General features: G+C 56.7%; 7 protein-coding genes across 7 annotated transcripts; 5 read left to right on the top strand and 2 right to left on the bottom strand.

Annotated features, from left to right (window-relative positions):
* Positions 1-56: 56 nt before the first annotated feature.
* On the top strand, positions 57-1,759 carry PG998_013049 (X-Pro dipeptidyl-peptidase; the record flags this gene model as incomplete). The annotated part of the gene is made up of 2 exons (XM_066879865.1): positions 57-1,085; positions 1,142-1,759. The coding sequence occupies 2 exons, from the start codon at positions 57-59 to the stop codon at positions 1,757-1,759; spliced, it is 1,647 nt and encodes a 548-aa protein (XP_066724004.1).
* Positions 1,760-1,838: 79 nt separating this feature from the next.
* On the bottom strand, positions 1,839-3,165 carry PG998_013048 (conserved secreted protein; the record flags this gene model as incomplete). The annotated part of the gene is made up of 5 exons (XM_066879864.1): positions 1,839-2,053; positions 2,127-2,272; positions 2,327-2,616; positions 2,663-2,900; positions 2,939-3,165. The coding sequence occupies 5 exons, from the start codon at positions 3,163-3,165 to the stop codon at positions 1,839-1,841; spliced, it is 1,116 nt and encodes a 371-aa protein (XP_066724003.1).
* Positions 3,166-4,035: 870 nt separating this feature from the next.
* PG998_013047 (uncharacterized protein) lies at positions 4,036-4,543 on the top strand (the record flags this gene model as incomplete). The annotated part of the gene is made up of 2 exons (XM_066879863.1): positions 4,036-4,094; positions 4,138-4,543. The coding sequence occupies 2 exons, from the start codon at positions 4,036-4,038 to the stop codon at positions 4,541-4,543; spliced, it is 465 nt and encodes a 154-aa protein (XP_066724002.1).
* Positions 4,544-4,925: 382 nt separating this feature from the next.
* Positions 4,926-5,545, bottom strand: PG998_013046 (IM17 NEUCR Mitochondrial import inner membrane translocase subunit TIM17; the record flags this gene model as incomplete). The annotated part of the gene is made up of 3 exons (XM_066879862.1): positions 4,926-4,967; positions 5,045-5,398; positions 5,477-5,545. 3 exons carry the CDS (start codon positions 5,543-5,545, stop codon positions 4,926-4,928), a joined length of 465 nt encoding a protein of 154 aa, XP_066724001.1.
* Positions 5,546-7,000: 1,455 nt separating this feature from the next.
* PG998_013045 (WD repeat domain-containing protein) lies at positions 7,001-9,705 on the top strand (the record flags this gene model as incomplete). Its single annotated transcript, XM_066879861.1, has 3 exons — positions 7,001-8,002; positions 8,066-8,989; positions 9,046-9,705. 3 exons carry the CDS (start codon positions 7,001-7,003, stop codon positions 9,703-9,705), a joined length of 2,586 nt encoding a protein of 861 aa, XP_066724000.1.
* A 768-nt stretch (positions 9,706-10,473) lies between these two features.
* PG998_013044 (uncharacterized protein) lies at positions 10,474-11,578 on the top strand (the record flags this gene model as incomplete). The annotated part of the gene is made up of 2 exons (XM_066879860.1): positions 10,474-10,931; positions 11,011-11,578. 2 exons carry the CDS (start codon positions 10,474-10,476, stop codon positions 11,576-11,578), a joined length of 1,026 nt encoding a protein of 341 aa, XP_066723999.1.
* A 999-nt stretch (positions 11,579-12,577) lies between these two features.
* On the top strand, positions 12,578-14,682 carry PG998_013043 (1-phosphatidylinositol 4 5-bisphosphate phosphodiesterase 1; the record flags this gene model as incomplete). The annotated part of the gene is made up of 2 exons (XM_066879859.1): positions 12,578-14,191; positions 14,248-14,682. 2 exons carry the CDS (start codon positions 12,578-12,580, stop codon positions 14,680-14,682), a joined length of 2,049 nt encoding a protein of 682 aa, XP_066723998.1.
* Between the last annotated feature and the right edge of the window lie 245 nt (positions 14,683-14,927).

Here is a 14,927-nt window from a genome sequence, read left to right as displayed (position 1 = left end):
TAGTACCCTGAAGACTCTCAAAGACTTAGGACATACTTGGCCACCCGACCCTCAACATGACCGACGAAGTCTGGGTAGCGGTCGAGTCTGGCGGGCCTAGTGCGCTGTCCGTCTCCGAAGAGCCCATTGCAGAACGCATAAACCGTGTAGGCCGTGACCAGTCGGAGCTCGAGGCCTTCTACAAGTTCCCGACCTCGGATGCTCGCCATGAACGTTTGAACAAGTTCTACGAATCAGAACTGGACTTGTTGCGCGACCAGCCCTTCGAGTCCCTGGACCAGGAAGCCAAGGTGGACTACCTCCTCCTGCAGAACCACCTCAAGCGCTCCCTGCGGACCCTGGAGCTGGATGGCGCCCGCGACGCCGAATTCGCCGCCTTCGTGCAGCCCTTTACGGCGCCGATCCGGGACTGGGTGCAGACGCGCATGGAGGTCCGAGCCATCCACCCGCAAGAGGTCGCCGCCAGCTTCGACGCCATCCTGCACAAGGTGCACCTCTGCCGCCAGCTGGTGGGCGAGGCGAAGCCCGGCCAGTACTCCAAGGCCGCCGGCTACCGCGCCGCCAAGACCATCGAGCGCATCCGCGGCGACCTGGGCGAGATGTTCGCCTTCTACCAGGGCTACGACCCCCTGTTCGACTGGTGGGTGCGCGAGCCGTACGGCCAGCTCGACGCCGCGCTGGCGGCCCTGCCCGGCTTCGTCCGCGAGAGGCTCGCGGGCATCGAGCCCGGCCGCGACGACGTCATCGTGGGCGAGCCGATCGGGCGCGACGGGCTGCTGGCCGAGCTCGAGGCCGAGATGATCCCCTTCTCGCCCGAGGAGCTGCTGCGCATCGCGGACAAGGAGTATGCGTGGTGCGAGGCCCGGATGGTCGAGGCGAGCCGGGAGTTGGGCTTTGGCGACACGTGGCGCGACGCGCTGGAGCATGTGAAGGGGCGTTATGAGCCCCCTGGCTCTCAGCCCCTTTTCATCAAGTCTCTCGTGGACGAAGGGACCCAGTACGTGGAGAAGCACGAGCTCGTGTCCGTCCCGCCGCTTGCCAAGGAGGCCATTCGGATGTACATGATTCCGCCCGAGGCTCAGAAAGTCTCGCCTTTCTTCCTGGGCGGCACGTACCTGCAGGTGTCCTACCCTACTGCCAGCATGAGCCACGCCGACAAGCTCATGTCGATGCGTGGCAACAACCGCCATTTCGCAAGAGCCACCGCGTTTCACGAGATGATACCGGGGCACCACCTGCAGCTCTTCGTGGCCGACCGAGTGCGCCCCTATCGGCGCATGTTCTGGACGCCGTTCTACATCGAGGGCTGGGCGCTGTACTGGGAGATGGTGTTCTGGGCTCGAGGCGACTTCTTCGTTTCCCCGAAGATCGCATCGGGTCACTCTTCTGGCGCATGCATCGATGTGCCCGCATCGTCTTCTCGCTCAAGTTCCATCTGGGCCAGATGACCCCGGAAGAGTGTGTCGAACTGCTGGTCAGCTGGGTGGGCCATGAAAGGGCTACCGCCGAGGGCGAAGTACGCAGGAGCTTCAATGGCGACTACAGTCCGCTCTACCAGGCTGGATACCTGCTGGGTGCATTGCAACTCTGGAAACTGCGAGAAGAGACGGTTGGCCAAGGTCTGTGCCCCGAACGAGTGTTCCATGACCGCATACTGAACGCCAATATGATGCCTATCGAATTACTGCGGGCTTTGCTTCTCGGACAGGAACTCAATAGGGATTTCAAGACCACATGGAGATTCTACGAAGGGATATGATGTTTGGTTTGAATTGCCATAGGATATCCGACTGTCCGTCATTGCATAAATAACCACTGCATTCGGGCTGATATCTCGACTAGTCAAATGTCACCCTGATGACCTCGATGTTATTGTTGTTGGTATAGGAGATCACCAAGCTTCGGCCACTGGGGTCGAGGTATGGATGGGCAACGCCGGCATACGTCATGCCATCCTGCCCTATTGGAGTGGCGGTGAATACCTTGACGTCGTCAGACCAGGGCCCCTCGGCCAGGGGCGCGGTGCGAAGAAATACGTGGTTAGTCCATGGGCCTAGTGAATGCAATTAGTAAAAGTCACTCATGCCAGCCACCCTGATATGATCTGGCATCGCCTCCCAACTTACCGAGTCGGACGAAAACATAGCATTTGAGATATTCGTTCCATACGACTTGTCCTTGACCGGTCATCCACAACACCGCCGTCTCCGCCGTGAAGGTGGCCAGGGGCTCGCTCTTCCATCCCTTCTGCCGGCCCCACCAATATTCATATCTACTAGATGTTAGTACCTTCAATAAAACAGCCTGCATGGAGTTCCAGTGATACCTGCTCAGTTCGAAGACTTCGGCGGCCTTGACCCGGCATTGGTAGACGTAGCCGCTGTCCACCCAATTTTTTATATCCATGGGAGCACCGCCCCAGGCGTAAACATATTCGGACCGAGGATCTCGAAAAGCTGCAACATCACCGTATCGGGGCGTGGAATTGGCATTCCACCAATACCCTTGATCGCCAAACCGATGCGTCACGGTAGGTGTGCCATCCAGCAGCTGGACTTTGGCAACGCCGGCGCCCCTATAGCCGGTCTTGTTGCCGTTCTGGCGATGTATGTCAATCTATACTTTCGGCAGAAGAAGGGAGACGTAGGAGTCAAGCCCGCACCACAAGATAGAAAACGGCGCCAGTGTTTGTCTCACTGTCCACCTCGACCAAACTCGTGCCTCCAAACCCAAAATCGCTCGCCTCGCCCCAATCCTCGTTAAACGGAATAAACTGCTGTTGCCGCCCCTTAGCATCCAGTTGCAGGTCATGAACAATCAGAGGGTCGTCTGTGCAGAGCGAGATGGCATCTCGAACCATGCCGTGGAAGCCAGGGGGTCCGCGGCCGGGTCGGTTACCCCTGGTGCGCACCAGAGCACATCACCATACACCGCATACCACTTTCCGCCGAGTTGGCCCGTGAAGCCCAGATCGCGGTGGCTGGCGCTGTTATCTGCAAGCTGAAGCCCGAGATACTCTGTAGTAAAGGTGTGGTCGTGGAAAATGACGTTGACACCTGCCGGTTGCGTATTGTCTATACCTCCCTGAGAACGTGTTAACCCGGATTGCAAAAGCAGTGCTGCAACAATCTGACAGAAGGGGACGGGAAAGGTCGTTGTTTGCATGTCGGAGGGTAAGAGATGGCAGTGAGCTACTCAGACTTCATGACACACGGGGGAAAGGACGTTCGACAGTGCCTGACGACTCGAACTCGAGAAGGTTGTATCTAGATATCCAACGGAGAAAATCGTACATGAGCCCTCGAGAGGGAATCCATCCCTTCAGGACATTCATTCCTCGAGAAGGGCGGGCTGTGACACATTGTCATAAAGCCGCTGACGATACCAACAAGGTTGGTGCGCCTGCCGCTCCTACATTTCAAAGTCTCAGATGCTTTGATGTAATCAGGCAGTGGCTGATGCGGTCTGAAATGAAATGACGAATCGCTGCTCGCAGATACGAGAATTCAAGGTTTTTATCAGGTGTTGAGGCTGGAAACGACAGGGGAACTTACACTACTATCCTCCATGTTGTCGTCTGTTCGAGGCGACATGGCATATTGTTTCAGCAATTTGTGATGTTTGCATCTGCAAGAAATAAGATCACTTTAAGCAGATTGAGAAACACCATGTTCTGTAATGAACAAATCCGAACGAGGATCTGAGATGTAACACGGCAGTGTTGTCGGTCTTGTTTTATCTTACTCGTGTGTACTACATGCGAGCAAGCTAATGCGAGGGGTAGCAACACGGAGGTGAATTATATCCAATGCGTCAGGTTCATGGGCGAGCTAATCTCAGCCTCCCCGTGAAAGTCGGACGATTTATCTTGACCTTCCCAATGGCGACGCCAGCATGAGTACTCTCCGTACCTTCAAATCCTTCTGACCAAGTATGATATTATGTGCCTCTGCTTACGATCTAGGTACCCCTAAACACACAGGCGACAGAGTTCACCAACTACTTTAATGCTCGACGTTTCAGACTGATGCACTCATGAAGCCTAATTACCACGAAAGGAGGCGGCAGCAAGCCTCGACAACACCGGAGAAATCGTGTTTATGCCGTATCATCCTCGGAAAATGACCCGCCATCCAGGGCGCAGGGGTGTTATTGCATCAGCGAGCCTGAGGCCTTCGTGGCGCTGTTTGTTGTCTTCTTGGCGCGGTGGATGGTGATTCCTCTGGTCAAGGCACTTCAGTATGTTGTGCGCCGCCGAGGCCGTCTCCGGAAACGCAAGACAAGAGAGGGCGACGACGGTATGAGTAGCAGTGAAAATACCCGTATGGAAGCCAACCGTCCCTGTGCCGGCACATTGTCGAGCAAGGCTTTGCAGGACTCCCGCGGCGGCCGGAAGTCTCACGCTGGGAGAGACAGCGAGGAAGGTCATAAGGAGGATTCGAGACCATTGTCCAGATGGACAAGCGTGAGTAAAGAAGCAAGAGGGAACATCCTGCTTCGAGATTTCACCGATGTGCACGGGTTCGGCGGCCTCAAGATTTAGGAGTCAGCCACAGAAACCTCTGCAATGCCGTAGAAACGGGTTTGAAGTTCATTATTCTTTTGGTCTAAGTCGTGGTGGATGCTGATGTTGCCTCCAATAATACATCGGGAGAAGTCATGACGATGAAATGCAACGCTTTCATTTCTGTCCCATCCCGTCTATTCCTACATGCCTGGCTGCCTCTTCCTGCACGCAGCAGCTCAGGAAGCGCCTGAATGCCCATCTGAAACCAGCATATATCAATGCCAAGTGGTCCCCAGAGAGCAACGTCAATATATTATCGAATGAGTAGAGTGGCGATTGTAGGTCTCCGATCGTGGGGGTGCTACAAGTCGATAAATCGTTCGGCCTGCGCGAGTCATACTATGCCATGCGAAGCAAACTATGCCATGGCCTTCTCGGCATTCGGCGGCGGTTGAGGTACCTGGCAGGTTGTGATTCATGGTCAGCATATGATTCGGTAAAGTCGCGAAGGGGTGAAGCGTCGTTGCAAAAGCGTACCTCTAATTTCGTCGAACCAGCCATCAACCTCTGGAATCCAATACCGACACCCTCGATAACGGCGAGCAGCACGGCGCAACCAATGGCGCCATTCCGCGCCGCCTTGTAGCCGCCGCGGATGGCCAAAGAACCACCGGTGAAGAAGCCGGCAATGATGGCGTTGTAGGGATCCTCCTTCTTGCGGATGCCCTTCACGGCGCAGTCGAAGGTCGAGAAGAGGCCACCCCACACGCCAAAGTTGCCGCCCAGGACGGGTGCTCGCGCCTTGATGGCTGTGATGGCGCCTATCCGTCGTTCGCCCATGGGACTGTTGCGGAAGCCCTTGATGCCGTGCCATATGGTTCCACCGATTGCCTACCGAGGCGGGTTAGTTGACCGGGCGAGAGAGACTCGAGCGAGAACGGAGGAGAACGAGGAAAGCTTGCAACATACACCCATGGCAAAGGCGCCTCCAAAGTCATTCAGAATGACATAAGGACAAGGGTCTCGTGTGTGATCCATTGTGCTGTAATCTGGGAGAAGGAGAAAATAAAAAAAATCGAGGTGGGATGAGCCGTGTCCCGGGTAGGATTGCGCGCCTCAGTTGCGATGCTGCAAGAAAGCTGCCGAGCGCGGGAGCGGACGTCAAGATGTCGGAGAAGGAAGGAGTCGCAATCAAATGCTGCGGGAGCTGGTGGAGGGCGGCAGACGTAATCGTTTCGGGCGGAATTGCGCGACGATTGGGCGTTGGGTGTTGTCGTGGATTGTTCGTCTGGACGATTAGATTGCTGATATCATGGTCATGCTTTGAGCTGTGCTGGGTGGTTTGGGGGGCGAGAGAAAATTGTTGCGCACAGATCATGTCATCGGCCAGCGGTTGATTCTTCGCCGTGACGCCGATTGACTGCCCCGCCATTCAGCCCCAACAGGGCTTAGGCTACCCGCATCGACCCCATGCCGACTTTCAGTAGGTACGTACCTTGTCTCCAGGTCAGTGCCAGGAGCCCGGTGCACACACGAGGACCGCGGGTGGCACCACCTGGGGGTTGGTCTGGCAGCTTAGCAGCCCGTGTGTCGGGGACGTGTCTGTCGTGTTTGTATCCTGCATCGGAACCCGTGTCTGACACGCACGCAGCTAGCTGTGTCCCTGGGTTTCTTGGTATGGGAAATTTGGTTTGGCGGTGTATCGTATCTGCTTGCTACAGTTGTCATCTTATGCGTTTGGTTCAAGATATATTTATATATATAAGTTACCGATTCCTCTCACCGTTGGTGACAACCCTTTTGTGATACTGCTGCTGTTCAGCAAGGAAATTGGGTATGCAGCTTTGCTTATTCGTAAAACTAATTCAATTCATCTGAGCTCAGACTCTTACTCTTCTTGTTTACTCCCTCGTTTGATCCAAGTCGCTATCTATGACACAAATTGCATCATGGCGAAGGGTCGACCCAACATCACGCAAGACCGTGGGGACTGTCAAGGCTGTCGAAGAATCCAGGACGAAGAAAGCCCAAGTAAGTACTTTCTATGAGTCTCATTGGGCATGTTCTGTGCCGGTCTCCTTGAACGGTGGACGCAGCCAAGAATGAAGCCAAGAATGAAGCTATTCGGTAGCAGCCGGTACAGGGACAGAAAGTCGGGAGCTCCATCCAGGGCCAAATTCCAGGGGACCAGACCACCAGCAGCGCAACGACTCCACTGATTTCCAGGCACTAGGTGTTGTTAGGTGCTGTTAGCTGTTAGCACCGAAGTGACAAGTGATGCGATGCAGGACGTGGTGGGGTCGCGCCTGGCTGGCATTATTTGGCACTTGGTCGAGAAAGTCATGGCATCTTGTTCTCTGCTCTCCGTCTCTGCTTCTGATTCAAGTTTGCTTTGGTCGTCGTTGCGGCAATACTACTAATTGATATTTGTTCGCCGTCTGACAATCCGTGCACAATTCCCAGCCCAACCGCTCGCCGCCCCCTCCACCACCGATGCCGGCCACCACCATCCCGAATGCGTCGGCTCCCTCTGTTGAAGTGCCACCGCACACCACGCCCGAGCTCAACCATGTGCTGAAGCACGACAGCTCCGTCCTGGCCCTGGTCGTCGGCCACGATCGCATCTACGCCGGCACCCAAGATGGCGAGATCGTGGTCTGGTCCCTGGCCACCTTCCAGCCCATCCACCGCATACAGGCGCACAAGCGCAGTGTCATGTGCCTGTTTCTGTCCGACGACGAGTCCCTCCTCTTCTCCAGCGCCAGCGACCCCATTGTCAATGTCTGGTGTCCCCGCACCATGAACCGCAAAAGCGAGATCTACAGCACCTGGGATTCCTTTGGTGACATCTTCTCCGTCGCCTACTCTTCCCAGCACCAGACCGTCTACTACGGCGCCCAGAACACGACAATACAATGGGTCGGCCTCGACGACACCAGCCGCATCGTGGCCCAAGATTCCACAAGCCACCCAGATCGACGAAACCACCGCTTCTTCGACTCGCGGGCTGTTGGCGGCGCGAGCACTCCACGGCCCACCGACGAGCGTTACGACCTGATCCCGCGATCGCATACCGTCTTGGAGACCGACCGAAGGGCCATCAAACAATATGCACACTACGGATACGTCTACTGCATGCTGATGGCACGCGGCGTGACGGCCTATGTGGAACCCGACCATGATGTCCTGCTCTCGGGCGGCGGCGACGGCACTATCAAGGTCTGGCAGCTGGGTGGAAACGAGGTCGGGCCCGACGGTACCCTCAATGGGCTTCGGGAGATCATGTCTCTCGGCGAGGACAATGCCGAGTCCGTCATGTCGCTCAGCATTGACGGGTCGTTCCTGTACAGCGGCAAACTGAGCGGCATCGTGGAGCTCTGGGACCTGGATACGAAACAGAAGCTTCGCGTCATCAAGGCTCACAAGGGCGACGTCATGGCTATGCAAATGGGCTGGGGCTACCTTTGGAGTGCAGGCTCCACGGGGACTGCGAGCGTATGTTTTATTCTCCTTCCTCCTCCCCGGCGCGCATCATACTAATAAGCAACGGATAAACAGAAGCACAGCACAGCCCACTACGGCCGATACCAGGAGGATTGCTCGCAAAACGTCAGCCAAAAGTACCAGCTGTTGACCCAATGGAAAGCCCACGAGGGTAAGATCCTGGCTTGTGCTGTTTCCAACTACGAGGGCCGCGAGGTTTTCATCACTGGCGCCAATGACAACACTGTCGGCGTGTGGGTGGTCAAGAACCCGCCAGCTACCGAAGCATCGGAGCACCCCTCGCCCGTGGTCGATGAAGACATGATGATCTCGAGCCTGCGAGATTTCGTGTCGTTCAAGACCATCTCGTCCAGGCCCGAGTACGCAGAAGATTGCCGACGGGGCGCTACCTTCCTCCGCACACTTTTCCGCAGGCACGGCGGCGACGTGGAAATGCTTAGTGCCGACGACAACCTTCACCACCCTGTCGTCTTTGCCAAATTCAGCGGCAAGCTCGAGCCAGCCGAGAAACGCAAGCGGATATTGTTCTATGGCCACTACGACGTGGTACCTGCCGACTCCAGGAAAGGCAATTGGAACACAGACCCCTTCCAGCTCAAGGGAACAAATGGCTATCTCTACGGCCGTGGCGTCAGTGACAACAAGGGGCCCATCATGGCTGCCTTGTATGCCTTGACAGACCTTATGCAATCCAAAGCCCTGGATTCCGACGTCGTCTTTCTCATCGAAGGCGAAGAAGAGTCGGGCTCCCGCGGCTTTCAGGAGACCGTCCGCCAGAACCTCCAAAAGATCGGGCACATCGACTACATTTTGCTGGCGAATAGCTACTGGTTGAACGACCTGACTCCTTGCCTGACCTATGGTCTCCGAGGTGTTTTGCACGCAACTGTATGTGTGGAGTCGAAGAACCCCGATCTTCATTCCGGCGTAGATGGTTCGCACATGGTTAACGAGCCCCTGACCGACCTGACCACGCTCGTGTCCAAGCTCAAGGGACCACGCAACCGCATTCTGCTTCCTGGATTCTATGACAGCATTCTGCCCTCACGCCCGAGGAGGAGGCCCGATTCGATGATATCACCACGGTGCTGATGAACCAGAGCCCAGCTGAAAACAAGTCCGGGCCCGATCTCAAGACTTCATTGATGGCACGCTGGCGCGAGCCGAACCTCACCATCCATAGATTTAAGGTGTCGGGCCCCGATGGCAGTTTAGTCAGCAGCCACGCCAGTGCGCACATAAGTTTCCGGTTGGTCCCCGGCCAGGAGCTCGACGACATCATCCAGTCTTTGAAGACTTACCTCCGCCACGAATTCGACCTGTTCGAGTCCGAAAACGACCTAACTGTCAAGATCGACAACAAGGCCGAGCCTTGGCTGGGTGACCCCGACAATGCCATCTTCCGCACACTCGAGGAGGCGACCATGCAAGCCTGGGATTCTCTCTTTGACAACGGCCAGGAGTCGCAAGATGCAGAGCCGGCCGCCGACGGCAAGTTGCGCAAGCCGCTCTACATCCGAGAAGGCGGCTCGATCCCGGCCATTCGGTTCTTGGAGAAGGAGTTCGAGGCTCCGGCGGCACACTTGCCTTGCGGGCAGGCCAGCGACTCGGCTCATCTCGATAACGAGCGACTGCGGGTCACTAATCTCCTCAAGAGTCGCGAGATCTTCTCGCACGTCTTCAGGAAGCTTTAAAGGGTTTGATGGTCTTGAGCATTCGCCGTTCGCCTACCGAAGCCATGGATACAGACCTAGCCATATTCAAACACCAGAACCGTTAAATGAGAAATTCATCCCCCAACTGATTATCTTGAGCTGGGAACTGGAACCTTCACTCTACAGTGGATACGCTCGTGGCCGCAACCATGTTACCAGTCTCTCGGAAGGTGACCCCCGCGAATCCCATGAATCAACTCTCCTGGTGGGACGCTGGAAACTCACACGCGTGAACCTCATTCGTGCATATTCTTGGCCGATGCTACGTAGGCTATGCATGGCGGGGATTTAACGTGGCCCCTGTAAGCGGAGCAAAACCCGTTGTTCGACCGGTCCAGATTCGTGAAGCTTCACTCAGCTAAATACCATTCTGATCAGAATTCGAGGTCTGTAAGTGAGTGAAGTAATTGCTAGAAATTATTTGTTCACCGCATCTTGCATCAATTGATGATTTCCTTGGGCGGATAGACAGTTAGCACAGAAATAGATACCCCGAGCTCGAATGTGCCAGTCAGTGGAGTGAGTGTGTTGCCATTTTCAGTCACGGAACGTAGCCGCCATTAACGGGCCGCCAACACCACGGAGGAAACCTTCAGACAGATTGGGCCACCGCGGGCTCCGTGCTCACTGAGTATTCCTATAAGACGCCTGCATCACCGCACCCCAAGATGACACCAGTATCAGTCAAGCCGTGGTCTGCTACTTTTGATTGTACTCCTCGCCTCGCCATCACTGCTCGACAACAAGATGACGGTGCCAACGCTCCTCGTAGCCTTTCTGGCCTCCGCGGCCTCCGCAGGGACGGTACTGTGGGACGGCCGGTTCAACGACCTGTCCTCGGCCACGGACCTCAACAAGTGGTCCTGGGGCAGCCAGGTCGGCCCCTACCAGTACTACATCCACGGCAGCGGCGCCGTGACCGACTACGTGAACCTGTCGCCGAGCTACAAGAACCCGGCCGACTCGATATCCAAGCAGGGCGCCAAGCTCACGCTCGACGCGACGGCGTACTGGAACGGCCAGAACATGCGCCGCATCGAGCTGATCCCGCAGACCGCCGCCGCCATCAACCAGGGCAAGGTCTACTACCACTTCAGCATGAAGCGCTCCGACGTCAACCCGCCGGCCCAGACGCGCGAGCACCAGATCGCCTTCTTCGAGAGCCACTTTACGGAGATGAAGGCCGGCTGGCTTAGCGGGGCAGCGTGAGTCGATGGCCCCCGACATAACCAGCCATGACGGGAAGGCAGAACGTAATGCAATTTACTGACTTTCATATCACAGAGGCACAACCGACCCCCTCCTGCGCTGGATGGTCGACGGCCAGACCAAGTGGAGCGTCAACTGGGACGCGGACGTCTGGCACAACGTGGCCTACGAGATCGACTTCAGCGGCAAGACGGTCGGGTTCTGGCACTCGACGGGCGGCGATCCCCTGACCCGAGTCATGGCCCCCGTCTCGGCCAGCACGTCCAGCAACGGCGCCGACTTCCACGTCGGCGTGTTGGAGCTGCCGCGAAGCGGGTATCCCGACGCGACCGAAGACATCTACTTCTCGGGCGTCTACATCGAAAGCGGAGACATCACCACCGCCATCGGCAACGGCAGCACGTCTCCGGGGGCGACCTCGACGAGCATACCGCCCCCGGTGAGCTCTGGGCCGACGTCCACCTTGAAGCCGGTCCCGGCCACATCGTCGAGGCCCGCCCCGACCACGACGGCAGGCCCTGGCGTGGGCCAGACCAAGTACGGGCAGTGCGCGGGAAGCGGTAAGAATCACACCCAATCCACTACACTGGCAGAGCGCCTGCGGGGATGCTTCAGTTGCCGTCTCGCCAGCAATGGGGATTGAATAGGACTAACATGGAGAACAATAGGCTACTCGGGACCGACGGTGTGCGCCTCGGGGACATGCTCTGTTTTGAATGAGTGGTGTAAGTTTTCTCTTGTCCTCCCCTGAAGCATTTGATCCTTGAGAGGCTTACACATTATACAGACGGCCAATGCTTGTAAACGGCACTACGGCACTACGGCACTACTAGCTGACCGGGCAGTCTTCAGCTTGTTTTCATTAGCGCGGTCAGCGAAGTGTCAGACTTGCAATTCAATAGCTTTAGCGGTGCATGAGCCCGTGCGTTGGGCGAATGTCGGATCGACGAAGTTGGCAGGGAACAAGTCGCAGAAAGCCACTGAAACGCCACAACGGCGTATCACGGCTCGTAATTGGTACACTGATCGCAGATAGACAGATAGACAGAGTGCCTTTCATTATTATTATGGCTATCATTGTCCCAGCTTGCATATTTCGTTCATGCCGGACTTGCCTCATCGGTCGCGAATCGGGAAATAGCTTATAGGCAGGGGTCTGGTGCGTGGCTCGTTTGTGAGATGCCACAGGCCACAGTGAGCCCCGGCGTTCGCTGGCGTTCCCTGTTCCTCCTTGGCTTATGACGTACCAAAAGGAGAAGTTGGGCATGCGTAGACACAGCAGACAGACCCGTTCACATGAAACACATACCAAGCAGGAAATCAAGATGGTTGACGGTTGACAGAATGATGTGGTCGTCCCTGGGGTGGCTTGAGTGCTGGCCTTGGGGGGACGACCAAGAAAGAGCCTTGAGCCCAATGACCCCCGCTTTCGCTTTCGCTTTGGACGGTGACTCCAGACTTGTCACTTCGAGCTTTGCTCATGATCTCCAGCCTGCCCGCCTGTTTACTCCTATCTGGCTGTTGCGGCTTCCTCCAGAAACACCGACTTTAATCATTTGGCACCACATTCATTCTCTCTTCTTTTTCTATTTTAAGCAGCGATAGTCATTTTTTAAATTGAGAACTCAGCAACATCCATCAAATGGGGGACTTGGATGCAGTGCAGGATTCTGTCCACCAGGCGGGCGGCGGTCAAGCCAGTGGAGATCCGCGACAAATGAAGGAGATCAAGGCTTCCGTCCTGCCGCATCTCGAGCATCTCTTCAACCGCCACGCCGGGCCCGACAAGAAATGGAACAGAGACCAGGTCATCGCGTTTTTGCATCACGTGCAGGCCGACAAGGTCAGCGACCCCTCGGCCAACATCGCCACCCAGGACAGTCTGGATTTCCAGGGCTTTCTGCACTACATGACCTCGGATGCCGCCGATGCCCTCGCGCCGGCGCTCGACAATGATGTCACCTGGCCTCTGAGCAGCTACTTCATCAGCTCCAGCCACAACACCTATCTCACGGGCAACCAGCTCTCCAGCGACTCCAGCACAGACGCCTACAAGAACGTGCTGTTGCGCGGCTGTCGGTGTATTGAAATCGACGTGTGGGACGGCGACGGCTCGGATTCCGAGTCGTCTGAGACCGACAGCGACGAGGAGGAGTATGCCGAGAAAAAGGCCCTGAGGAAGGAGAGCCGTAAGGAGCGCCTGGCCAAGCACATCCCCTCGTCTATCACTAGCCGGCTAGAGAACACCTCGCTGGGAAAGAAATTGGAAAAGTACACGAGCCACGAGAGCGACAAAGGTGCGACCAAGGATACTACCAAGGATACCACCAAGGATGCCACCAAAGATACCACCAAGGATGCGAGCAAGGAAACGCTCAGCCCTGCCACGAGCAACGCAACCAGCGTCCCTGACGCCTCGTCCGACGGCACCGTGATGCCCGCGCTCCAGAAAACGTCCAGCCCGATGGCCATCGCCGTGGAGCCTCGCGTGCTTCACGGGTACACGCTCACCAAAGAGGTGTCGTTCCGCGATGTCTGCGAAGCCATCAGGGAATATGCATTCACTGTCACCGACCTACCACTGATAGTCAGTCTCGAAGTGCACTGCTCGGACGTGCAGCAGGAAGCCATGGTCCACATCATGAATGAGACCTGGGCCGACTTCCTTCTGCCGCAATCTGAAGCCGACTGCCAAGTTCTACCTGCGCCCGGGGACCTGAAGCGGAAGATCCTCGTCAAAGTCAAGTACGCACCACCCAAGACTGACCCTCTAGCCAAGCTGCCATCCAGCTCGACGACAGCGTCCGACAAAGATAGTCTACCGCCCAAAGCGGAAGAGAAACCCGCAAAGCCGCCCAAGATCATCCAGGCCCTCAGCCAGCTGGGCGTCTACACGCGGGGCATCACATTCAAGTCTCTGGCCCAGCCGGAGGCGCACATGCCGACCCACATGTTCTCACTGTCCGAACGGGGCGTGTTGGAGGTCCACGACAAGCAGGCACCGGATTTGTGGCGACACAACGAGCGATTCATGATGCGGACGTACCCCTCGGCCATGCGTATCGGGTCGTCCAACATCGACCCGCCCGTGTTCTGGCGCAAGGGCGTCCAGATCGTGGCGCTGAACTGGCAGAAGTGGGACGAAGGCATGATGCTGAACGAAGGCATGTTCGCCGGCACCGGCGGCTACGTCCTCAAGCCCGAAGGCTACAGGGGCCAGAAGCCCGTGGCCACGACGGACAACGCCCCGCCCGCCGTCACGGCCGGCGAGATCATCGGCGCACCCCTGGATGCCCCCGGATCCTCCACCAGGCTCTCGATCTCAAGATCACGGTACTCGCCGCGCAGGACCTCCCGCTGCCCAAGGAAGGCGACAACCCGTCGGGCTTCAACCCGTACGTCAAGGTGGAACTCCACACGGAGCCACACGAGTCGGAGCTGGTGAAGCAGTCGGGCAAAGCCAAAGAGGGGGAATACAAGGCCAAGATCAAATCCAAGAAGGGCGTCGACCCAGACTTCAAGGCGGACGTGATCGAGTTCAAGCAGGTCTTCGCCGTCAATCCGGAGCTGGCGTTTGTGCGATTCATGGTGAAGGACGACGAGATTGGGCACGACGATCTGGCCGCCTGGGCTTGCATCCGGCTGGACAGGCTGCGGCGCGGGTACCGGTTCATCAAATTGATGGACAAGAATGGCATGGCCAGCAAAGGGGCGATCCTAGTCAAGATCGAGCTCAAGCTTTCATAGTTAGCAGACTCGCGGATGGCGTCGCAGGCGGATTGGTACATAAGTCGATAATCTTGCTGTATATTAAGGCCATTTGATTTCTCTACATAATTTTGGGCCAAACATGCCTAGCTTTTGATGCTAATTGAAGGGTATGATGCCAGAGCTGCGTATGTAAGGACAGGGATCTCCATCCCAGCAGCGCGGACGGCAGACAACGGCACACGAACCCGGTTGTGGCGGGTGATCGGTGACCTCATTGCGCA

This window comes from Apiospora kogelbergensis, assembly GCF_038363985.1.
Source record: "Apiospora kogelbergensis strain CBS 113332 chromosome Unknown utg000009l_segment0_segment0, whole genome shotgun sequence".
Taxonomy (NCBI): Eukaryota; Fungi; Ascomycota; class Sordariomycetes; order Amphisphaeriales; family Apiosporaceae; genus Apiospora; species Apiospora kogelbergensis.
The sequence above is the reverse complement of the archived record's forward strand: the minus strand, read 5'-3'. Positions and strand labels throughout refer to the sequence as shown.